At 49.7% G+C, this 24,407-nt stretch overlaps 1 protein-coding gene across 5 annotated transcripts in view; it reads left to right on the forward strand.

Moving 5' to 3' along the window:
* rnf24 (ring finger protein 24) overlaps positions 1 to 24,407 on the forward strand; it is a 173,515-nt gene that overhangs the window by 102,878 nt on the left and 46,230 nt on the right. For 4 of the 5 annotated variants that reach the window (XM_070866823.1, XM_070866826.1, XM_070866825.1 and 1 more), the window contains exon 4: positions 1,959 to 2,000. The exons of the other annotated variant lie outside the window; for it this stretch is intronic. In XM_070866823.1, coding sequence (XP_070722924.1) covers positions 1,959 to 2,000 — 42 coding nt within the window. The remainder of the gene's footprint in view (positions 1 to 1,958; positions 2,001 to 24,407) is intronic. 5 annotated transcript variants of the gene reach the window in all.

Consider the following 24,407-nt stretch of genomic DNA (forward strand, 5'->3'; position numbering starts at 1 on the left):
AACTGCACCTGGCCTGACCACAGAATTGATCTCCCGTTGTGTAAATCACAGATGATTGCATGGACATTCCCAATGTCAATGCAAAAAAATGTGATCAAAAACCATGAGAACAGAAAGTCAACTTCCTGAATGGGAAATGTAGGGGTACCAGATATAAGATGGGAGATAATTTTGAAAAACAAAGAGACAGAAAAACAGTGGGAAATCTTTAAACGGGCAATCAATAGAGTTCGAGAAAAATGTACTCACTAAAAGCCAAAAACAAGCACCCTAATTATGGGGGAATGTAGATGAATAAAGACTAAAGGGAAAACTGAATCAAAAGAAAAAGCCATATAAGAAGTACTTAGATGCTGAAGGAGAGAGAACAAAATTGAATATAAAGAACTTAGGAGAGAAATTTTAAAAAAAAATATGCGGAAGGCAAAGAGAAATTGCAAAATCAATTGACCGAGGAATATAAAAAGAAATAAAGTATTCCTCAGTCACATAAAAAACAAAAGGGAAATTAAAGTGGGTTATCGAGCCACCAAAGGATGAGCAACATAATCTCACAGGTAATGACAGAGAAATGGCTGAAGTATTGAATAACTACTTCGCCTCAGTTTTTACTCGAGCAGATAATGAAACAGACATTTCACCGGAAGCTGAGCTTAAAAAGAATATTGGGCCAAAAATTGCGGGTGGAGGCCGGCGGATGCATCCAACCGAATTTTTTTTTTTACGAATGTACCTGGTGGTCCCGGGGGAACGAACACTTTGGGTCCCAGGCCTAGATACACAGCCCAGTGCGGAGGCCCACATCTTCCAGGATCGTATGCGCTTCCTGGGATCAGATGGGCCTGGATCACCAATCACAACGTAGTATTCTCATTCATAGTCAAGGGAGCTCCAAGCTCCTATTACTATCAGTGAGAATATCCGTAAAAACAAAAAACGCACACATAAATAAAAAGAACACTTCACTTTTTAAAAAGTAATAGAAATTAAATTCAATTCAATGTTTTCTAAAAAAAAAAATTTTTTTTTGAAATTAAAAAAAATGTTTTAATAGTGTTATTCATGGGCAGGGTTTTTAATATAAAATTAAGTAATAAAAAATTTATTTTTTCTATCTTTTAAAACTTTTACATTGGTAAAAGCAGGCCTTACGCTTGCTTTTGCCAGGCGTAAGAGTTTCAAGGACATTCGCTGGGCAGGAGTTGGGCAAATAGCCCATATCTCCGCCCGCGAAACACATTTCTCCTGGTTTTGGCAGATCGCAAGTGCCGGGTTTAGGCATGCAAAGCGCAAGCACCTAAACCTGGAACTTGCGGGGTCTCTTCGAGCGCTGCGCACATCGTACGCACCAGGGGAGGCCGCAATTTACACCCCACTATTACAGTTGGGATAGAAAGGGAGAAAATAATTGACAAACTAGCAAAACTAAAAGAAGATAAAACGGCAGGTCTGGATGGTATGCACCTAGTCAAGGAAACTAGGAAGGAGTTAGCAGAGACACTAGTTTATATATACAAAAGTTCCATTGAAGAGGAATCGTGCCACATACTGGAATCTGTACCAAAAGAATAAACATGTCTTTACTCAGAGAGTGGTTAAAATGTGGAACGCGCTACCCCAGGACGTGGTTGAGGCAAATAGCTTCGATGCTTTCAAAAGGAAACTGGACAAGTACATGAGAGAAAAGGGAACAGAAAGATAGGCTGAAAGGGGGAGATGGAATGGGAGGAGACTGGTGTGGAGTACGATCACCAGCAGATTAGCTGGGCCGAATGGCCTGTTTCCAGACCGTGCATTCTATGTAATATAATTCAGTATGATACAGTTGGTAGTTATAAATAATTGTCAAGGTTTTATTTTAAAGTGGAGTATCTGTGAGTTTTATTGATATGGCGGTGCTTTGTAAATGCCGGGGGTTTTCTCAAGTGTGATTCATTGTGCTTCTCTTTATTTTGCAGGTCATACTGAAAGAGAAAGTAAAAGAACTCAATTTGCATGAGGTAAGGGCAACGGCTGTGCTCCAGGGTTCAGCTTTCAACTTTATCAACTCAATCCTCATTTTTTTGTGAAGTTGGTTCCTTTAACTCTCCGAGATGCTCCACCCATCCCGCCAGTAGCCCAGAGACAGGCAGACATGGTCCTCTAACTGCTCCACCAATAACATCCCACCTTCCCGCTGGTAATGTTGCGCCTACTCACAGGTTCGTAGAGTTGTTGTAGGAGATGGGTGATCGAGACTTGGTGGGCTTTCCAAAGTCACGTCTCGAGCCTCCAGGTCTGCAGAGACCGACGAGGGCTGCCGCCCAACCGACTATTCACCCTTTTTGGGCGAGAATTTTTTCCATTTTTGTCCATTTTTCGGGTTTTTGGTCAGGCTTCAAAAGCGGCAGCCCGAGGCCTGGCAGAGGCCGGGGCATCGCCCCAGTCGCGCGACCCGATTAAGCCCCGAAAGGAGTCAGGAAATCGGCCGACCAGCTCGAGTTCAGGGGGCAGGTCAGGACTGGCTGGTGAAAACTAAGTGCCAGGCTGGATTCATCATTCACCAGAAGCCGTTGAAGAGAAAGAGAGAGAGAGAGAGAGCGAGTGTGAGCGGCAACACCGGGCTGCAGGTTGAGGGCCAGCTTGAGGCCAGCCTTGGCCAGGAGAGTCAAAAATCCCGGTTTCTGGAAGTCCGATGAGGTCGGATTTGGCCGCCTTACCGGGCCTGCGGTTGAGGGTTTCCCGCTTGAGCGGGAGAAACGGCCCGGCAAAGTGGACACTTGCATTTTCTGAAGGTCCCCCAGATCGGGGGGCACGATTTAATGATTAAGATTTAATGTTTATTGTTTACTCCAAAAGAGTTGTAGAGTTGTTGTTGCTTGGCCTGGAAGGTGGTGCACGGAGCAGTCCCGTGCAACAAATTTTTGAGCCAGTTCACGGGCTCCCAGGCCGCCTGCAATTTCTGCGGTCTGGAAGAGTCCGTGTTCCATGTTTTTATGGAGTGTGCGAGGTTGCAGCCCCTGTTTCATTATTTAAAGGGGCTGCTCCTCAATTTCTGGTTGCACTTCAGTCCCACACTCCTGATCTTTGGGCATCCTGTGCGGAGGGGAGTGGGTAGGTGCGAGGGCCTCCTCGTAGGACTGCTCTTGGGTACGGCCAAGGGGGCCATCAGCCGGTCCAGGCAGCGGGCGGTCGAGGGGGTCGTTCAGCCCGACTGCCTGCCTCTCTTCCGCGCGTACATCCGGGCCAGGGTGTCCTTGGAGATGGAGCACGCGGTGTCCACCGGTACGCTCGCGGCCTTCTGCGAGAGGTGGGCACCGGAGGGACTGGAGTGCATCGTTACCCCCGGCAACCAAATTTTAATTTGATTTTATATGTTTTAAAGTTTAATTTGTTTTAACTGCCGGTTTTAGTGTCCCCCTCCCCTTTTATAGGGGGCACTTGTAAAATATATGGTTTTAATGCCCCCCCAAAAAAATCACAAAACAACCCACAAAAAAACCCCAAAAAAAACATTTATTAAATAAAAGGGGGCAGTTAAGTGTCTGGAGTGTCCCCCAGATCGGGGGGGCACTTGATCTAACGCTTATTTTGTTCCCCCCGCCAAAAGAGTTGTAGAGTTATTGCAGTGTCCCCCAGATCGGGGGGCACTTGATCTAATGTTTGTTTTGTTCCCCCCAATAGAGTTGTAGACCTCTGGCCACACTAATCTGAAAATGCCTGATCTCAACAGTTAAGCAGGTTCAGGCTTGGTTAGTACTTGGATGGGACACCACCAGGTGCAGTAGGCTTTAGCCTTGATAAGTGTTTAGAGTGTCCCCCAGATCAGGGGGCACTTGATTTAATTGTTTACTTTTCTCCAATCAAAAGAGTTGTAGAGTTGTTACGGCATCGGAGGGACTGAAGTGCATCATCACCCCCGGCAACCAAATTTTAAGTTGATGGCCAAAATTTAATTTGTATATTTGTCGGTTTTAGTGCACCCTCTAAAAGGGGGACATTTGATTGACGGTCTCAACTAAAATAGTTGTAGACCTGTTGACTATGCCCTTAAGAAAGTGGCACTTGATTTAAAAGTTTTACAAAAATAGTTGTAGAGCTGTTGAGTTGGGAGTGGCTTAGCCAGTCGCGTTATGTGCACAAGACTCAATAAAACCCCAGCCAGTTGGGTTCAGGGATCCACGATGAGGCAGGTGGTTGTGAGCTCAGTGCATGAACTGGTAATATGTAGTGTGATTGTTAAACCTTTTGCTATTAAACCAATTAATTCTTAATAGCAATATGTAGCTATGAATTCTTAAGCAAAAAACCCATGAAGCAAACACCACTGATCTGGCTGAGACCAGACTATGTCAAGAGTTACAGGTGCAGACCCACAACCTACATTTTGTTGGATCAGCGAAGGTTTTTAACATGTAGGGCACCATCAAAGTGGAAAACAGTGGCAAGCCCCGATACAGTGGAGCTGAGTCCATGATCTTATTAAGTGGCAGAGCAGGCTCGAGGGGCCAAATGGCCTACTCCTGCTCCTATTTTTTATGTTCTAACACTACCTGCTGGCGGGAACACTGCGTGTGAGGGTTAAAAATGGGGACCTGACACTACCCAGTGTGGGTTGGTGCTGGGTTTGCGGGAGGAGACGATGCTGCCCACCGCTTTCAGGCAGGGGCCTCATGACTATTGCCGATCTCATTCGGATCCCATGGCGATTTTAACATAGAACTGTGTAAATCGCTCGCAGTCCTGGAGCCAGCAGCCAATTCTGACAACCGCACGATCCAGGCCAGAAGAGGGTCGAGTGCGATCCCTTGCCTTCCCCACCCCCTGCCCCCCAACCTCCACCCCCGCCCAGCTCGCTGTCCTTCCCCAACCCCCCTACAAACCCCACCTTTGCCCCGCCCAGCTCGCTGTCCTTCCCCAACCCCCCCACCTCCGCCCCGCCCAGCTCGCTGTCCTTCCCCAACCCCCCTACCCCCCCCACCTTCGCCCCGCCCAGCTCGCTGTCCTTCCCTAACCCCCCCACCTCCGCCCCCGCCCAGCTCGCTGTCCTTCCCTAACCCCCCCACCTCCGCCCCCGCCCAGCTCGCTGTCCTTCCCCAACCCCCCTACAAACCCCACCTTTGCCCCGCCCAGCTCGCTGTCCTTCCCCAACCCCCCAACCCCCCCACCTTCGCCCCGCCCAGCTCGCTGTCCTTCCCTAACCCCCTACAAACCCCACCTTCGCCCCGCCCAGCTCGCTGTCCTTCCCCAACCCCCTAACCCCCCCACCTTCGCCCCGCCCAGCTCGCTGTCCTTCCCCAACCCCCCTACAAACCCCACCTTTGCCCCGCCCAGCTCGCTGTCCTTCCCCAACCCCCTAACCCCCCCACCTTCGCCCCGCCCAGCTCGCTGTCCTTCCCCAACCCCCTAACCCCCCCCACCTCCGCCCCCGCCCAGCTCGCTGTCCTTCCCTAACCCCCTACAACTCCCCACCTTCGCCCCGCCCAGCTCGCTGTCCTTCCCCAACCCCCTAACCCCCCCACCTTCGCCCCGCCCAGCTCGCTGTCCTTCCCCAACCCCCTAACCCCCCCCCACCTCCGCCCCCGCCCAGCTCGCTGTCCTTACCAAACCCCCTAACCCCCCCACCTTCGCCCCGCCCAGCTCGCTGTCCTTCCCCAACCCCCTAACCCCCCCACCTTCGCCCCGCCCAGCTCGCTGTCCTTCCCCAACCCCCTAACCCCCCCCACCTCCGCCCCCGCCCAGCTCGCTGTCCTTCCCCAACCCCCTAACCCCCCCACATTCGCCCCGCCCAGCTCGCTGTCCTTCCCCAACCCCCTATCCCCCCCACCTCCGCCCCCGCCCAGCACGCTGTCCTTCCCCAGCCCTCTAACCCCCCCCACCTTCGCCCCGCCCAGCTCGCTGTCCTTCCCCAACCCCCTAACCCCCCCACCTCCACCCCCGCCCAGCACGCTGTCCTTCCCCAGCCCTCTAACCCCCCCCACCTTCGCCCCGCCCAGCTCGCTGTCCTTCCCCAACCCCCTATCCCCCCCACCTCCACCCCCGCCCAGCACGCTGTCCTTCCCCAGCCCTCTAACCCCCCCCACCTTCGCCCCGCCCAGCTCGCTGTCCTTCCCCAACCCCCTAACCCCCCCACCTCCGCCCCCGCCCAGCTCGCTGTCCTTCCCCAACCCCCCTACAACTCCCCACCTTCGCCCCGCCAAGCTCGCTGTCCTTCCCCAACCCCCTACCCCCCCCCACCTTCGCCCCGCCCAGCTCGCTGTCCTTCCCCAACCCCCTAACCCCCCCCACCTCCGCCCCTGCCCAGCTCGCTGTCCTTCCCCAACCCCCTAACCCCCCCACCTCTGCCCCCACCCAGCTCGCTGTCCTTTCCCAACCCCCTAACCCCCCCACATTCGCCCCGCCCAGCTCGCTGTCCTTCCCCAACCCCCTATCCCACCCACCTCCACCCCCGCCCAGTTCGCTGTCCTTCCCCAACCCTCTAACCCCCCTCACCTTCGCCCCGCCCAGCTCGCTGTCCTTCCCCAACCCCCTAACCCCCCCACCTCCACCCCCGCCCAGCTCGCTGTCCTTCCCCAACCCCCTACCCCCCCCCACCTTTGCCCCGCCCAGCTCGCTGTCCTTCCCCAACCCCCTACAACCCCCCACCTTCGCCCCGCCCAGCTCGCTGTCCTTCCCCAACCCCCTAACACCCCCACCTTCGCCCCGCCCAGCTCGCTGTCCTTCCCCAACCCCCTACAACCCCCCACCTTCGCCCCGCCCAGCTCGCTGTCCTTCCCCAACCCCCTACCCCCCCCCACCTTCGCCCCGCCCAGCTCGCTGTCCTTCCCCAACCCCCTAACCCCCCCACCTCCACCCCCGCCCAGCTCGCTGTCCTTCCCCAACCCCCTAACCCCCCCACCTCCACCCCCGCCCAGCTCGCTGTCCTTCCCCAACCCCCTACCCCCCCCACCTTCGCCCCGCCCAGCTTGCTGTCCTTCCCCAACCCCCTACGCCTCCCACCTTCGCCCCGCCCAGCTCGCTGTCCTTCCCCAACCCCCTACACCCCCCACCTTCGCCCCGCCCAGCTCGCTGTCCTTTCCCAACCCCCTACCCCCCCCATCTCCTCCCCCGCCCAGCTCGCTGTCCTTCCCCAACCCCCCTACAACCCCCCACCTTCGCCCCGCCCAGCTCGCTGTCCTTCCCAAATCCCCCTACCCCCCCCATCTCCTCCCCCGCCCAGCTCGCTGTCCTTCCCAAACCTCCCTATTCCCCCCATCTCCTCCCCCGCCCAGCTCGCTGTCCTTCCCAAACCCCCCTACTCCCCCCATCTCCTCCCCCGCCCAGCTCGCTGTCCTTTCCCAACCCCCTACCCCCCCCATCTCCTCCCCCGCCCAGCTCGCTGTCCTTCCCCAACCCCCCTACAACCCCCCACCTTCGCCCCGCCCAGCTCGCTGTCCTTCCCAAATCCCCCTACCCCCCCCATCTCCTCCCCCGCCCAGCTCGCTGTCCTTCCCAAACCTCCCTATTCCCCCCATCTCCTCCCCCGCCCAGCTCGCTGTCCTTCCCAAACCCCCCTACTCCCCCCATCTCCTCCCCCGGCCAGCTCACTGTCCTTCCCAAACCCCCCTACCCCCCCCATCTCCTCCCCCGCCCAGCACGCTGTCCTTCCCAAACCCCCCTACCCCCCCCCCCCACCTCCGCCCCCGCCCAGCTCGCTCTGCTCTTTGCTGCCTCCCCCTTCGCCCAGACTCCCAGTCACTGCCCTCCCAACTCCTGCACGCTGCTCTCCCCTCCCCCGACCACTACACATTGCATTGCCCTCCCCCACACAGCTGTCCTTCCACCCCCTCCGCTTCCCCCATCCCCCATGGACTCCCGCACGCTGATCTCCCTACTCCTGCTCTCCCCCCCCCGACCACCACACGTTGCACTCCCCTCCCCTCCCCTTCCTGGCACACTGCCCTCCGTCCCAGACCCCCCGACCCCCACACGCAGTCCAAACCCCCAACCCGACCCCTGCACGCTGCCCTTCCACCCCAGGTTAAAATCAGGGCTGAAAGGTATTTGTAACAAATGGGCTGAGTTTAAGTTTACTGTTGATGAAGATTATAGTTGTTATACCATCAATTGGAAAAGAAGCATGATAATGAGGGGTGCTGAGGTAATGGCTACTTCTCCGTTTTGTTTTGAGATGAGCAGTTGAATTGAATGAGTATTTAGATCAAGAGGAAGGGGAAAAATTGCATAGGCCGACAGGGTGAGCTGAAACTACCAGGAACGGGATGATATGGACAAAGACAGTCTCTACGGCTCCCAGCGAGACTGCCGCACTACATGATCGAACGGCTTGAGAGAATGTGGGTGTGAATGCATGACCACCATTTTGTAGAGTTGCATGGCATAGCTTCAGTGCATTGCACCCGATTGTAAAGTCCTGTCCCCTCAGTATAGATTCACACGAGGCATGTAGTGAAGTCAAGGTCACTCTGGACCTGCACCTTTATTTCACAGCTCTGGAATGCTGCACTTGCCTGAGACCTGTCCTTATATACCTGTCTCTTGCAAGTGCACCCCTGGTGGTAAGGAATGCTGGTGGTTACAGGTCATATCTTATTACAGTCATGTATAGCATGTTAGGATACAGTTACATATAATAATGTAAGATACATGACATCACCCACCCCCTTATTGTCTTTATAGGTTCAGTCTCTCAGGTGGTCTACGCTCTCGCGTGGAGTTGTGGTTCGGTTGTTTGCCTTGGTGTCTGTTTTTCTTTGGGTGTGGTTGCTGGTATCTCGCCTGGGCTGTCTGTTTCGATTGGTGTGATTGTTGTTGACTCGCCTGGGCTGTCTGTTGGGATTGGCCTTTCCTCAGGTTGATCCCTCTGTCTGTCCACCAGGTGTGGCGCGAGTTCCACATTGTAGTCTGCCTCTGGTTCTGCAGTGTTATTGGTAAATCTGCTTTTGACTTGGTCTACATGCCTCCGGCAGGTTTTGCCATTGTCCATTTGTACTACCAGTAACCTGTTTCCTTCCTTGCCCGTTACTGTCCCTGCAAGCCATTTGGGACCCCTGCCATAGTTTAGTACAAACACTTTGTCCCCTATCTCATTCCATCTCCCCCTCGAATTTCTGTCATGGTACTCAGTCAGCTTACGGCGCTTTGCCTCAACGATTTTGTGCATGTCTGGGAGGATTAATGAGAGCCTTGTTTTTAAAGTCCTTTTCATCAACAGTTGCGCGGGGGGGTCCCAGTCAATGAGTGCGGACGAGATCTGTATGCCAGCAGCAGTCGCGATAGGCGACCCTGCAGCGTGGGACTTTGGATTTTGAGCATGCCTTGTTTAATGATTTGCACTGCTCTCTCCGCCTGGCCGTTGGAGGCCGACTTGAACAGTGCTGTCTTGACGTGATTTATGCCGTGGTCAATTATAAAATCTTGGAATTCTGCGCTGGTGAAGCACGGACCATTGTCACTGAGCAATATGTCAGGGATTCCGTGCGTTGCAAACATGGTTGCGAGGCTCTCCACAGTGGTGGAGGTTGTGCTTGAGTTTAAAATGGTGCATTCGATCCACTTTGAAAATGCATCTACAACTACGAGGAACATTTTGCCCATGAATGGGCCCGCATAGTCTACATGCACCCGCGACCACGGTTTGGTCGGCCAGGGCCAGGGGCTCAGTGGAGCCTCCCTGGGGGCATTGCTGAGTTGGGAACAAATGGTGCACCTTCGGACGCAGAGCTCCAAGTCCGCGTCAATACCAGGTCACCAGACGTGGGATCTGGCTATGGCCTTCATGAGAACGATCCCCAGGTGCTCGCGGTGGAGCTCCCGGACAAATGCCTCTCTGCCTCGCAGAGGCATGACTACTCGGCTGCCCACATCAGGCAGTCTGCTTATAGTGATAGCTCATGCATGCGCCTGTGAAAGGGTTTTAATTCCTTGGGGCACGCATCGCGAACCTCTGCCCAGTCACCGGTTAGGACACATCTTTTTACTAAGGATAACGTGGGGTCGCTGGCCGTCCAGGCTCTGATTTGGCGAGCCGTCATGGGCGAACCTGTGGACTCAAAGGCATTGATTGCCATGACTATCACAGTTCTGTTCGTCAGACCCTTCCGTGGTCACCAGGGGTAGCCTGCTGAGCGCGTCGGCACAGTTGTCTGTGCCTGGTCTGTGTCTTATGGTATAGTCGTAGGACGCCAGCATGAGTGCCCACCGTTGAATTCGCGCCGAGGCGTTGGCGTTTATTGCCTTGCTCTCCGATAGGAGGGACGTGAGGGGCTTGTGGTCAGTTTCTAACGCGAACTTGGCCCCGAAAATGTATTGGTGCATCTTTTTGACACCATACACGCACGCGAGCGCCTCCTTTTCTACCATTCCGTACCCGCACTCCACCCGCGAAAGTGACCTGGAGGCATAAGCTATGGGTTGTAATTTGCCCGCACTATTGACATGTTGCAAAACGCACCCGATGTATCGCATGTGAGAACTAGCTTTTTACCTGGATCAAAGAAAGTCAAAACACTGTTGGAACACAGAAGGTTGCGTGCCTCATTGAAGGCCCGTTCCTGGGCGTCCCCCCAAAACCAATCGCATCCCTTCCTGAGTAGCACGTGGAGAGGCTCCAGCAGCATGCTTAAGTTCTGCATAAAGTTCCCAAAGTAATTGAGTATCCCGAGAAAGGCGCACAGTTCTGAGACATTCCGGGGCCTGGGTGCCAGGCGAGTTGCTTCTGTTTTGGACTCTGTTGGGCGGATTCCATCAGCGGCAATCCTTCTGCCCAAAAATTCAACCTCGGGTGCGAGAAATAGGCACTTGGATTTCTTGACTCGTAGGCCTACCTGATCCAACCACTTTAGTACTTCCTCCAAATTACGGAGATGGGAGTCGGTGTCCCTGCCTGTGATAAGTATGTCGTCTTGAAATACAACCGTCCCCGGGATGGACTTGAGCAGACTCTCCATGTTGCGCTGGAATATGGCAGCTGCTGACCTGATGCCGAATGGGCATCGATTGTACATGAAAAGGCCTCGATGTGTGTTGATGGTGGTGAGTAGCTTGGATTCCTCGGTCAATTCTTGTGTCATATACGCAGATGTGAGGTCTAATTTTGAGAAAAGTTTACCTCCAGCCAATGGCAAATAAGTCCTCTGCTCTGGGCAGCGGGTACTGGTCCTGTAGGGAGACTCTGTTTATGGTAGATTTGTAGTCCCCACAGATTCGTACGGATCCATCAGGCTTCATGACTGGGACGATGGGACTTGCCCAGTCGCTAAATTCCACAGGTGATATAATGCCTTCCCGCAGAAGCCTGTCAAGTTCGTGTTCAATCTTTTCCCTCATCACATAGGGTACAGCTCTGGCCTTGTGATGGACCGGTCTAGCATCCTGTCTGATGTAGATTTTGACTTTGGCCCCTTTGAAAGTGCCCACACCTGGTTGAAAGAGATGTTCAAATTGCTTTATAACTGTTGAGCAGGAGGTCCGTTCCTCTAATGACATGGCATGGACATCATCCCATTTCCAGTTTAGTTTTGCCAGCCAGCTTCTCCCCAGCAGTGCTGGGGGGGGTCTCCAGGGACAATCCACAGGGGAAGTCAGTTCACTGTCCCTTTGTGTGTGACAGAGAGCATGGCGCTGCCGAGGACTAGTACGATTTATTTGGTATAGGTCCTTAGTTTGGTGTCGACCCTTGTGAGTTTTGGTCTGTCTCTTTTATGCGGCCACGGTTGTTCAAATTGTTGAGCGCCCATGAGAGATTGACTCGCTCCCGTATCCAGCTCCATGTTAACAGATATCCCCTTGAGTAGGACCCTCATCATTATAGGAGGCGTCCTGTTGTAGGAGCAGCGGCCATTGATCGTGTTGACCCGCTGTATATCGGTGTCCCGGGTACTGTCCCCACCGTCTTCTGGTCCGCTTTCCGACTCATCCGATTCATATACCAGCCGAGCTGCCGTTTTTTTGCACATGCGGGCCAAATGCCCTGTATATTCACAATTTCTGCAAACAGCCTGCTGAAATTGACATCCCCTTGACGAGTGCCCACCCCCACACCTCCAGCACAGACCTGTTCCATTGTTCAAAGTGTTCCCAAAGAATGAGCTGCGTCTGGCTGATCTCTCTTAAGCTTCTCTCAGCTTGTAGTTGATTGCTCGCATTGTGGGTTGATAAGTGTGAACGGCCATTCCTGTGGCCCTTGATGGCTTCTGGTGCCACTGCCTGCTGTCGAGAGCCTGTTCTCCTGGTTTTGTCTGTGTGTGGGAGTAGCAGCTTGTTTAGTGCTGTGAACTTCTTGTTCCAATATTTTGTTAGTTATCGTACCTGCATTGTAAATCAAGCTCGTTTCTTCTTCCCCTACCAAGAATGTCTGTGAACCAGTGCTGCTGCCTCTCAGATCAGGTTCTTGGTCTCTATGAGTTTTCGGAATATGCCTGCGTGGCCTATTCCTTCAATGAAAACGTCTCTCAGCATTTCTCTCCTCAGTTCATCGGAGAACTCACATAAACTGGCCAACCTCCGAAGTTCCGCCACAAAGTCGGGTATGCTCTGACCCACACAGCGTCTGTAGTTGTAGAACCTGTGTCTGGCCATGTGTAGGCTGCTCGCTGGCTTCAGGTGGTCTCTTACCAGTGTGCTCAATTCTTCAAACGACTTGCTTGCTGGTTTCTCGGGTGCCAGCAGATCCTTCATTAAAGCGTATGTTTTCGAGCCACAGCTGGTCAAGAGATGGGCTCTTCTCTTGTCTGCCTTATCGTCGCCTAACCAGACTTTGGTTACAAAGCTTTGCTGGAGCCTTTCTATAAAGTCCTCCCAATTGTCTCCCGCATTGTACTTTTCATCTGATCCGTTGTTCGCCATTCTGTGGATTCTGTAATCCCGTAACCCGTCGCCACTGTAAAGTCCTGTCCCCTCAGTACAGATTCACACGAGGCATGTAGTGAAGTCAAGGTCACTCTGGATCTGCACCTTTATTTCACAGCTCTGGAATGCTGCACTTGCCTGAGACCTGTCCTTATATACCTGTCTCTTGCAAGTGCATCCCAGGTGGTAAGGTATGCTGGTGGTTACAGGTCATATCTTATTACAGTCATGTATAGCATGTTAGGATACAGTTATATATAATAATGTAAGTTACAAGACACCGATCCTTGTTGTTTAAACTTGCTAACACTGAAGGGTCATGTGTTCCCGCTGTCTCAGTCCCTTGTTGTGTTGTTTGGGGAAGGGAAAGGTTGTATGTACTTTTTTAAGGATTCAATTCCCTTTGTAAGTTTTCTTTTCTCCAGGCCAGGTTGGTAGGCCTCAGCCCCCTCATCTTTTAGCAGAGATTCTGATATCTTTCCTACCACTGACATTAAGATAACTTGTCCATAATTGCTTGGATTAGTTCTGTCTCCCTTTTTGAATATAGGAATTACATCTGCTGTTTGCCAGTCCTCTGGCACTATAACATTCTCGATTGAATTTTTTACATGGACACTAGTACCTCTGCTATCTCTTCCCTAGTTTCTTTTAGTATCCGTGGGTACAATTCATCTGGACCCGGGTTGTTTCATCTTTAAACTTGGCTAGTTTGTCTCGTGTCTCCTTTCTTTCTATCTTAACTGTTGTACTATCCATCTTGACTTCTTCTATTAGTGTAATTTCCTCTTTGTTAGCATCTTCAGAGAAAACTGAGTGAAGTATCTCAGTATCCCTGCCATTTCAATATTATCCCCTGTGTTACCCCAGTATTATCTGCCCTCTTGAGCATCCCTGATTATAATCGCTCAACCATTGGTGGCTGTGCCTTCTGTTGCCTCGGCCCTAAGTTCTGGAATTCCCTCCCTAAACCTCTCCACCTCGCTACCTCTCTTTCCTCCTTCAAGCTGCTCCTTAAAACCTACCACATTGACCAAGCTTTTGGTCACCTTCGCTAATTTCTACTTATGCGGCTCGGTGTCAAAAGTTTTTGTCTCATAATACTCCTGTGAAGCACCTTGGGACGTTTCACAGCGTTAAAGGCGCTATATAAATACAGGTTGTTGGTGAGTTTATCACAGTCATCCCTTAGTGGCCCTATCTTAAATCTCCTTTTGTTACTGATGTACCTCTAGAATGATTTACTATTTCGTTGTAGATTATTTGATATTTTAATGTAATATTTCTTCTTTGTCTTCCTAATTCCCTTTTTTACCTCTTTCCTAAGCTGATTATATTCCCTGTTGTCGTCCTCTCCTTTATGTACTTTGCTTATGCCTTTTTGTTTAAAAGAAAGACTTTCATGACCACCGGACGTCCCCAAGCGCTTTATAGCCAGTAACATATTTTGAAGTGTAGTCACAGCTATAGTCAACCTTATCCTTATTTATTTATCAGTGGCATCTCATTTTTAGCTACTTTATTTTAGGTAGAATATATTTTGCCTGAACAATCTAGATCTCTAAATATTGCCCAATGTTGTTCCACCTCTGTCAATATTTTTCTCCAGTTTTGCACCCTTAGCTTCATCTTCATTCCCTCATAGTTGGCTTTTTTCCAAGCTATTACTTTGGTCTTTATAACTATTTATATCTCTCCCAGTCGTAAACCTTATTGTATTGTTATCTCTACTTCCTAGATATTCTCTTATCTTCTCTGGCTTGTTTCCCATTACTAGGTCTAGCAGTGGTCCCTCCCTGATTGGCCATCTTACATATTGAATCAAAACACACTGTTTAAACCCCGTCCCCTTCTCTTCTTTCACTCCCACTCCTTGCCCGTTATTTGGGAGTGGTTGAAATCTCCCATAATTATGCTTTTGTGTTTCTATCTAATTTTGTAGATTTCCCAACATATTTATCTCTCCACTTCCTTTCCACTATTTGGGTTCTATGGTACACCCCTATTTTTTTTAATTCATTCATGGGACGAGGGCGTCACTGGTAAGGCCCGCATTTATTGCCCATCCCTAATTGTCCTTGAGAAGTTGGTGGTAAGCCACCTTATGCAACTGAGTGGCTTGCTCAGCCATTTCAGAGGGCAGTTAAGAATCAACCACATTGCTGTGGGTCTGGAGTCACATGTTGGCTAGACCGGGTAAGGACGGCAGATTTCCTTCCCTGAAGAACGTTAGTGAAGCAGATAGGTTTTCACAACAATCGAGTAGTTTCATGAAGTCTAGCTTTTTATTTCAGATTTATTTAATTAACTGAATTTGCCAGCTGCCATTAAACTCATGTCTCCAAATCATTAGTCCAGGCCTCTGGATTACTAGTCCAGTGACATAACCATTATGCTACCATACCCTATAGCATGATCTATCCCTTCCTATCCGTTCTTCTCAATCTATTAGCCTTCATTATACACAGATAGACAGACATACCTACAGCCCAATGGTAGGACACTGAGAAGTGTAGAGGAACAAAGGGACCTCGGTAGCAGGCCAGGTAGATAATGTGGTTAAGAAGGCATACAGAAAGCTTGCCTTTATTAGCCGAGGCATAGAATACAAGAGCAGGGGATTATGCTTGAACTGTATAAAACACTAGTTAGGCCACAGCGAGAGTACTGCGTGCAGTCCTGGTCACCGCATTACAGGAAGGATGTGATTGCACTGGAAAGGGTACAGAGGAGATTTACAAGGGCAGGTCGAGACCTTCAAAGGAGCAGCGTGCCATCAAACAGGAAATTAGGGATGCGTGCAATAAGGATACAGCAGCTTGGATGATGTGGAATCTATATGTGTAGAGCTGCGAAACACCAAAGGACAGAAAACATTAGTGGGAGTTATGTACAGACCACCAAACAGTAGTAGGGAGGTTGGGGGTGGCATCAAACAGGAAATTAGGGACGCGTGCAATAAGGGTACAGCAGTTATCATGGGTGACTTTAATCTACATATAGATTGGGCTAACCAAACTGGTAGCAATACTGTGGTGGAGGATTTCCTGGAGTGTGTAAGGGGTGGTTTTCTAGATCATTATGTCGAGGAACCAACTAGAGAGCAGGCCATCCAAGACTGGGTCTTGTGTAACGAGAGAGGATTAATTAGCAATCTCGTCGTGCGCGGCCCCTTGGGGAAGAGTGACCATAATATGGTAGAATTCTTCACTAGGATGGAGAACGACACAATTAATTCAGAGACTAGGGTCCTGAACTTAAAGAAAGGAAACTTCGACGGTATGAGACGTGAATTGGCTAGAATAGACTGGAGAATGATACTTAAAGGGTTGACGGTGGATAGGCAATGGCAGGCATTTAAAGATCACATGGATGAACTACAACAATTGTACATCCCTGGGTGGCGTAAGAATAAAAAAGGGAAGGTGGCTCAACTGTGGTTAACAAGGGAAATTAAGGATAGTGTTAAATCCAAGGAAGAGGCTAATAAATTGGCCAGAAAAAGCAGCAAACCTAAGGACTGGGATAAATTTAGAATTCAGCAGAGGAGGACTAAGGGTTTAATTAGGAGGGGGAAAATCGAGTATGAGAGTAAGCTTGCAGGGAACATAAAAACTGACTGCAAAAGCTTCTATAGATATGTGAAGAGAAAAAAGATTAGTGAAGACTAATGTAGGTCCCTTGCAGTCAGAATCAGGTGAATTCATAATGGGGAACAAGGAAATGGCAGACAAATTGAACAAATACTTTGGTTCTGCCTTCATTAATCTCAGTAATCTCATGATTGCTACTGCTGCCACGTGCGCTGCGGGGATCAAGGGGTATGGCGAGAAAGCAGGAAGGGGGTACTGAAGTTGCATGTTCAGCCATGAACTCATTGAATGACGGTGCAGGCTAGAAGGGCTGAATGGCCTACTCCTGCACCTATTTTCTATGTTTCTATGTTATAGTCAGAGTAGAAATAGCAGGATAGCTAAGATGAATACGTGCCTTGATGAGTGGTGCAGGAGGGAGGGATTCAAATTCCTGGGACATTGGAACCGGTCCTGGGGAAGGTGGGACAAGTTCAAATTGGATGGTCTGCACCTGGGCAGGACCAGAACCAATGTCCTAGGGGGGGTGTTTGCTGATGCTATTGCGGAGGGGTTAAACTAATATGGCAGGGGAATGGGATCCTATGCAGGGAGACAGAGGGAAGTAGAATGGGGGAAGAAGCAAAAGAGAGAAAGAAGAAAAGTAAAAGTGGAGGGCAGAGAAACCCAAGGCAAAAATCAAAAAGGGCCACATTACAGCAAAATTCTAAAGGGACAAAGTGTGATAAAAAGACAAGCCTGAAGGCTATGTGCGAGGAGTATTCGTAATAAGGTGGACGAATTAACTGCGCAGGCAGCTATTAACGAATATGATATAATTGGGATTACGGAGACATGGCTCCAGGGTGACCAAGGCTGAAAACTCAACATCCAGGGGTGTTCAACATTCAGGAAGGATAGACAGAAAGGAAAAGGAGGTGGGGTAGAGTTGCTGGTTAAAGAGGAAATTAAGGCAATAGTAAGGAAGGACATTAGCTTGGATGATGTGGAATCTGTATGGGTAGAGCTGCAGAATACCAAAGGGCAGAAAACGATGGTGATGTGTAATGAGAAAGGACTAATTAGCAATCTTGTTGTGCGAGGCCCCTTGGGGAAGAGTGACCATAATATGGTAGAATTCTTCATTAAAATGGAGAGTGACACAGTTAATTCAGAGACTAGGGTCCTGAACTTAAAGAAAGGTAACTTCGATGGTATGAGACGTGAATTGGCTAGAATAGACTAGCAAATGATACTTAAAGGGTTGACAGTGGATAGGCAATGGCAGATATTTAAAGATCACATGGATGAACTTCAACAATTGTACATCCCTGTCTGGACTAAAAATAAAATGGGTGGCTCAACCGTGGCTAACAAGGGAAATTAGGGTTAGTGTTAAATCCAAGGAAGAGGCATATAGATTGGCCAGAAAAAGCAGCAAATCTGAGGACTGGGAGAAATTTAGAATTCAGCAGAGGAGGACAAAGGTTTTAATTAGGAGAGGGAAAATAGAGTATGAGAGGAAGCTTGCTGGGAACATAAAAACTGACTGCAAAAGCTTCTATAGATAGGTGAAGACAAACGTAGGTCCCTTGCAGTCAGAATCAGGTGAATTTATAATGGGGAACAAAGAAATGGCAGGCGAATTGAACAAATACTTTGGATCTGTCTTCATGAAGGAAGACACAATTAACCTGCCGGAAATACTAGGGGACCGAGGATCTAGCGAGAAGGAGGAACTGAAGGAAATCCTTATTAGTCAGGAAATTGTGTTAGGGAAATTGATGGGATTGAAGGCCGATAAATCCTCAGGGCTGAGAGTCTGCATCCCAGAGTACTTAAGGAAGTGGCCCTAGAAATAATGGATGCATTGGTGATCATTTTCCAACAGTCTATCGAATATGGATCAGTTCCTATGGACTGGAGGGTAGCTAATGTAACACCACTTTTTAAAAAAGGAGGGAGAGAGAAAACGGGGAATTATAGATTGGTTAGCCTGACATCGGTAGTGGGGAAAATGTTGGAATCAATTATTAAAGATGAAATAGCAGCACATTTAGAAAGCAGTGACAGGATCGGTCCAAGTCAGCATGGATTTATGAAAGGGAAATCATTCTTGACAAATCTTCTAGAATTTTTTGAGGATGTAACTAGTAGAGTGGACAAGGGAGAACCAGTGGATGTGGTGTATTTGGACTTTCAAAAGGCTTTTGACAAGGTCCCACACAAGAGATTGGTGTGCACAATTAAAGCACATGGTATTGGGGGTAATGTTTTGACGTGGATAGAGAACTGGTTGGCAGACAGGAAGCAGAGAGTCGAGATAAATGGGTCCTTTTCAGAATGGCAGGTAGTGACTAGTGGGGTGCCGCAGGGCTCAGTGCTGGGACCCCAGCTATTTACAATATACAATAATGATTTAGACGAAGGAATTGAGTGTAATATCTCCAAGTTTGCAGATAACACTAAGCTGGGTGGTGGTGTGAGCTGTGAGGAGGATGCTAAGAGGCTGCAGGTGACTTGGACAGGTTAGGTGAGTGGGCAAATGCATGGCAGATGCAGTATAATGTGGATAAATGTGAGGTTATCCACTTTGGTGACAAAAACGTGAAGGCAGAATATTATCTAATTGGCGACAGATTAGGAAAAGGGGAGGTGCAACGAGACCTGGGTGTCATGGTACATCAGTCATTGAAAGTTGGCATGCAGGTACAGCAGACGGTGAAGAAGGCAAATGGCATGTTGGTCTTTATAGCTAGGGGATTTGAGTATAGGAGCAGTTAGGTCTTACTGCAGTTGTACAAGGCCTTGGTGAGGCCTCACCTGGAATATTGTGTACAGTTTTGGTCTCCTAATCTGAAGAAGGACATTCTTGCTATTGAGGGAGTGCAATGAAGGTTCACCAGACTGATTCCCAGGATGGCCGGACTGACATATGAGGAGAGACTGGATCGAATAGGCCTGTATTCACTGGAGTTTAGAAGAATGAGAGGGGATCTCTTAGAAACATATAAAATTCTGACAGGACTGGACAGGTTAGATGCAGAAAGAATGTTCCCGATGTTGAGGAAGTCCATAGCCAGGAGTCACAGTCTAAGGATAAGGGGTAAGCCATTTAGGACCGAGATGAGGAGAAACTTCTTCACTCAGAGAATTGTGAACCTGTGGAATTCTCTACCGCAGAGAGTTGTTGATGCCAGTTCATTGGATACATTCAAGAGGGAGTTAGATATGGCCCTACGGATAAAGGGATCAAGGGGTATGGAGAGAAAGCAGGAAAGGGGTACTGAGGTGAATGATCAGCCATGATCTTAATGAATGCTGGTGCAGTCTCGAAAGACCGAATGGCCTACTCCTGCACCTATTTTCTATGTTTCTATGTTTTACTAAGGAAGACATGAATAACCTCCCGAAAATGCTAGGGGACCGAGGGTCTAGCGAGAAGGGGGAACTGAAAGAAATCCTTATCAGTCAGGAAATGGTGTTAGGGAAATTGAAGGGACTGAAGGCCAATAAATCCCCAGGGTCTGATAGTCTGCATTCCAGAGTACTTAAGGAAGTGGCCCTAGAAATAGTAGATGCATTGGTGGTCATTTTTCGATATTACATGGACTCTGGATCAGTTCCTATGGATTGGAGGGTAGCTAATGTAACCACACTTTTTAAAAAAGGAGTGAGAGAGAAAACTGGGAATCATAGACCGGTTAGCCTGACATCAGTAGTGGGGAAAATGCTGGAATGAATTTTAAAAATGTAATAGCAGCGCATCTGGAAAGCAGTGACAGGATTGGTCCAAGTCAGCATGGATTTATGAAAGGGAAATCATGCTTGACAAATCTTCTAGAGTTTTTTGAGGATGCAACTAGTAGAGTGGATAAGGGAGAACCAGTGGATATGGTGTATTTGGATTTTCAAAAGGCTTTTGACAAGGTCCCACACAAGAGATTAGTGTGTAAAATTAAGGCACAAGATATTGGGGGTAATGTATTGACGTGGATAGAGAAATGGTTGGCAAACAGAAAGCAAAGAGTGGGAATAAAAGGGTCCTTTTCTGAATGGCTGGCGGTGACTAGTGGGGTGCCGCAGGGCTCAGTGCTGGGACCTCAGCTATTTACAATATACATTTATGATTTAGACGAAGAAATTGAAGTTAATATCTCCCAAGTTTGCAGATGACACAAAGCTGGGTGGCAGTGTGAGCTGCGAGGAGGATGCTAGGAGGCTGCAGGGTAACTTGGACAGGTTAGGTGAATGGGCAAATGCATGGTCGATGCAGTATAATGTGGATAAATGTAAGGTTATCCACTTTGGTTGCAAAAACAAGAAGGCAGATTATTATCTGAATGGTGACAGATTAGTAAAAGGGGAGGTGCAACGAGACCTGGGTGTCATGGTACATCAGTCATTGAAAGTAGGCATGCAGGTACAACTGGCAATAAAGAAAGCAAATGGCATGTTGGCCTTCATAGCGAGGGGATTTGAGTATAGGAGCAGGGAGGTCTTACTGCAGTTGTACAGGACCTTGGTGAGACCACACCTTGAGTATTGTGTGCAGTTTTGGTCTCCTAATCTGAGAAAGGCCGTGCTTGCTATTGAGGGAGTGCAGGGAAGGTTCACCAGACTGATTCCCGGGATGGCAGGACTGACATATGAGGAAAGACTGGATCGGCTAGGCTTATACTCACTGGAATTTAGAAGAATGAAAGGGGATCTCATAGAAACTTATAACATTCTAACGGGACTGGACAGATTAGATGCAGGTAGAATGTTCCCGATGTTGGGGAAGTCCAGAACCAGGTGTTACAGTCTAAAGATAAGGGGTAAGCCATATAGGACCGAGATGAGGAGAAACTTTTCCACCCAGAGAGTTGTGAATCTGTGGAATTCTCTACCACACAAAGTTGTTGAGTCCAGTTCGTTGGACATATTCAAAAGGGAGTTAGATGTGGCCCTTACGGCTAAAGGGATCAGGGGGTATGGAGAGAAAGCAGGAGTGGGGTACTGAAGTTGCATGATCAGCCATGATCATATTGAATGGTGGTGCAGGCTCGAAGGGCTGAATGACCTACTCCTGCACCTATTTTCTACCCGGCATTCGGTGTGGTAGCCTGCAAGGACCATCAGCAGGTCGGAGCCTTCAAAGGAGCATACTGCTTTTAAGGTATAGCGCATGCTGGAGAGCGACGGCTGTGAAGAGGGCGACTGAATTGGACGTCACCAAGGTCCAGGTTGCTGATTGGAGCGTGGGCAAATCCAGCAGGAGTGACGAGGTTGTGGCGCAGGAGCGGCGAGAGATTGTAGAGGGACGTGATCGGGGCCCAGGAGAGGCGTGAGTTTGGAGCCCAGAAGATGCGAGGGCCCAGGGGCAGCACGGGCCAGCCCACACTGCGATATGCGTGTGCACTAGGTCTGTGCAGCAGAGCAGGTCTCCAGTCGTCTTGGTTAACCCTTGCCACTGGACCAAGACCTAGCTCTGTCAAGCCCGTGTGGTGACTGGTGTGCAACGGCCACCACACGTTAAAAAAATCCACGCACAGGCATCTTCCACCCTTCAATATGTAGTTCGGGATCTGGAATATCAGGTCTTTCATTGAAACACCTCTGTACTCATTCCTTTTTGGTGTGGAAGCAAGTCATTCTTGATACGAGGGACTGCCTATGATGATGATGGTGATAGATGATGACCTACAGACCACACTTCCCCTGAAGCATAATGTTAGATCTGTGACATTTTCATACGATGTCCCGTGGAACTGTCTAGAGAGAGTAGTTTGAGTAGAGAACATTGGACTGATGTACTTTAAAAAAAATGTATTCATGGAATATGGGTGTCGCTGGTTAGGCCGGCATTTATTGCCCATCCCTAATTGCCCTTGAGAAGGTGGTGGTGAGCCGTCTTCTTGAACCTCTGCAGTCCGTGTGGTGAAGGTACTCCCACAGTGCTGTTAGGGAGGGAGTTCTGGGATTTTAACCCAACGCCAGTGAAGGAACGGCAATAAACTACCGAGTCAGGATGGTGAGTGACTTGGAGGGGATTGTGGAGGTGGTGGTGTTCCCAGATGTTTACAGATCTGCCCACTGGTGGTGGGAGAAAATGTTAATGCTGAATTACGGGTATCACACAGTGGGTTGCATTTTTGGCTTTTAAGATTTCGGGGCGTTAATGACGGTGGCGGGGGGTCCTGATACTGCCCGGAAAAGTTTGCGCCTCAGTCATCAAAATTGGGCAGCTGGGCCCTGAGTGTGGGATGCAGCGCTAAGGGTGACATTGCACACCTCTCTTCGGGTGCTTGGCCTGCTGAGCAGGTGGAAATCCCGAGCTAAACAGCCGGCCTCGGAGCGCTTTATGAGAGCTCCGGGGAGAAGTAAAAAAACACTTGGGAAAAAGCCATCAAAAACATTCCCAATAAATCACGCCACCGCAGCATAATTCTCAAAAAAAATACAATAAAAAGCAATCACACTTACCTGAGGTGGACATGACTTACCTCACTGCAGCCGCGACATGTCGGACCGCCCGCTATCACAGGCGGTCCCAGCACGGCCCTCTACAGGGCGTTACGGCTTGGGTGGGAGCCAAAAATTGATCCAGTGTCACAACCAGGGGCATTGCACACCGACTCACCTCTTCTGGGCGGTAATGCTCCGCGCCTCACCGCAACCGGCCCTAAAAACCCCAGCGGGGCGCTGGAAGCTGCCCGCCCGCCTAGAAGAGCTCACCGCCGCCATTGTCGGCCCTCCGCGGTGAAAATAGAGGCAGCAACGAGCCGAAAATCCAGCCCAGTGTTAAAATACTGACCCACGTGGAGTTTTCTCTTATAGTGTAATGGTACCAATATGTGAGCTGTACCTAGTGACAGCAGTGCTCAAGGAGTAGTCGAGGCGAGTAGCATAGATGCATTTAAGGGGAAGCTAGATAAACACGTGAGGGAGAAAGGAATAGACTATACTGATAGCTGAAGGGTGGTGGAAGGAGGCACCAACATGGACCAGTTGGACTGTTTCTGTGCTGTACATTCTATTTAATTGAGATGCTGTGTCAACATTTCAATCGTCATCATCATAGGCGGTCCTTCGAAATCGAGGAAGGCTTGCTTCCACTCTAAAAGTGAGTTCTCAGGTGACTGACCAGTCCAATACGGGAATTACAGTCTCTGTCACAGGTGGAACACACAGTTGTTGAGGGTAAGGGTGGGTGGGACTGGTTTGCCGCACGCTCCTTCCGCTGCCTGCGCTTGTTTTCTGCATGCTCTCGGCGGCGAGACTCGAGGTGCTCAGTGCCCTCCCGGATGCTCTTCCTCCACTTAGGGCGGCCTTTAGCCAGGGACTTCCAGGTGTCGGTGGGGATGTTGAACTTTATCAAGGAGGCTTTGAGGGTGTCCTTGAAACGTTTCCTCTGCCCACCATTTCAATCACAACTGGCTTCAGAAGCAAACCAGTCAATTTGCAACATCCTTACTGTCATGGTCCAGAATTGGAGTGGTTCTCCCATTGGTCAGTGTGAAATCAGACCTGTAATCCTCGGCATTTCTAGAGACTTCCATTACATGCAGCGTCACTGCTGCCATGACAAGCCAGCTTGTTAGGACATGTCTGGTGAGCGGTTTAACTGGATAAATGGCCTCCCCAAAGGAAGCAAAGATTAAATCATCATAAATAAACATTGGGTTTTTTGTGTGGCTGAATCCGCCCAGTGGTTCCTCACGGAAGCGTGCTTGGCCCTAGTCTGTTTCTCTTACTCCCAGCAAGCTGAAGGATGTTAAGCAAAGAAATAACCTCTTGGCTGATGGCACGACTTTCCCCAGAGTGTTTGAACTCCCCACTTACAATGCAAGCGGCAAAGTCACTGCAGGCAGCTATGAGCAAAACTAGGGAGGGAAATGTGATGTTAGCTTCAGCGTTGAGGGGGCAAAGTCAGTGAATCTCTTGAGAAAGATTGTTGTGGATGTTGTGAACCTGCCCTTGCTCTCCCGGACCAAAGGTTCAGCTTCGTAGCTCGTTAAACAA

This window comes from Pristiophorus japonicus, chromosome 2, assembly GCF_044704955.1.
Source record: "Pristiophorus japonicus isolate sPriJap1 chromosome 2, sPriJap1.hap1, whole genome shotgun sequence".
Taxonomy (NCBI): domain Eukaryota; kingdom Metazoa; phylum Chordata; class Chondrichthyes; family Pristiophoridae; genus Pristiophorus; species Pristiophorus japonicus.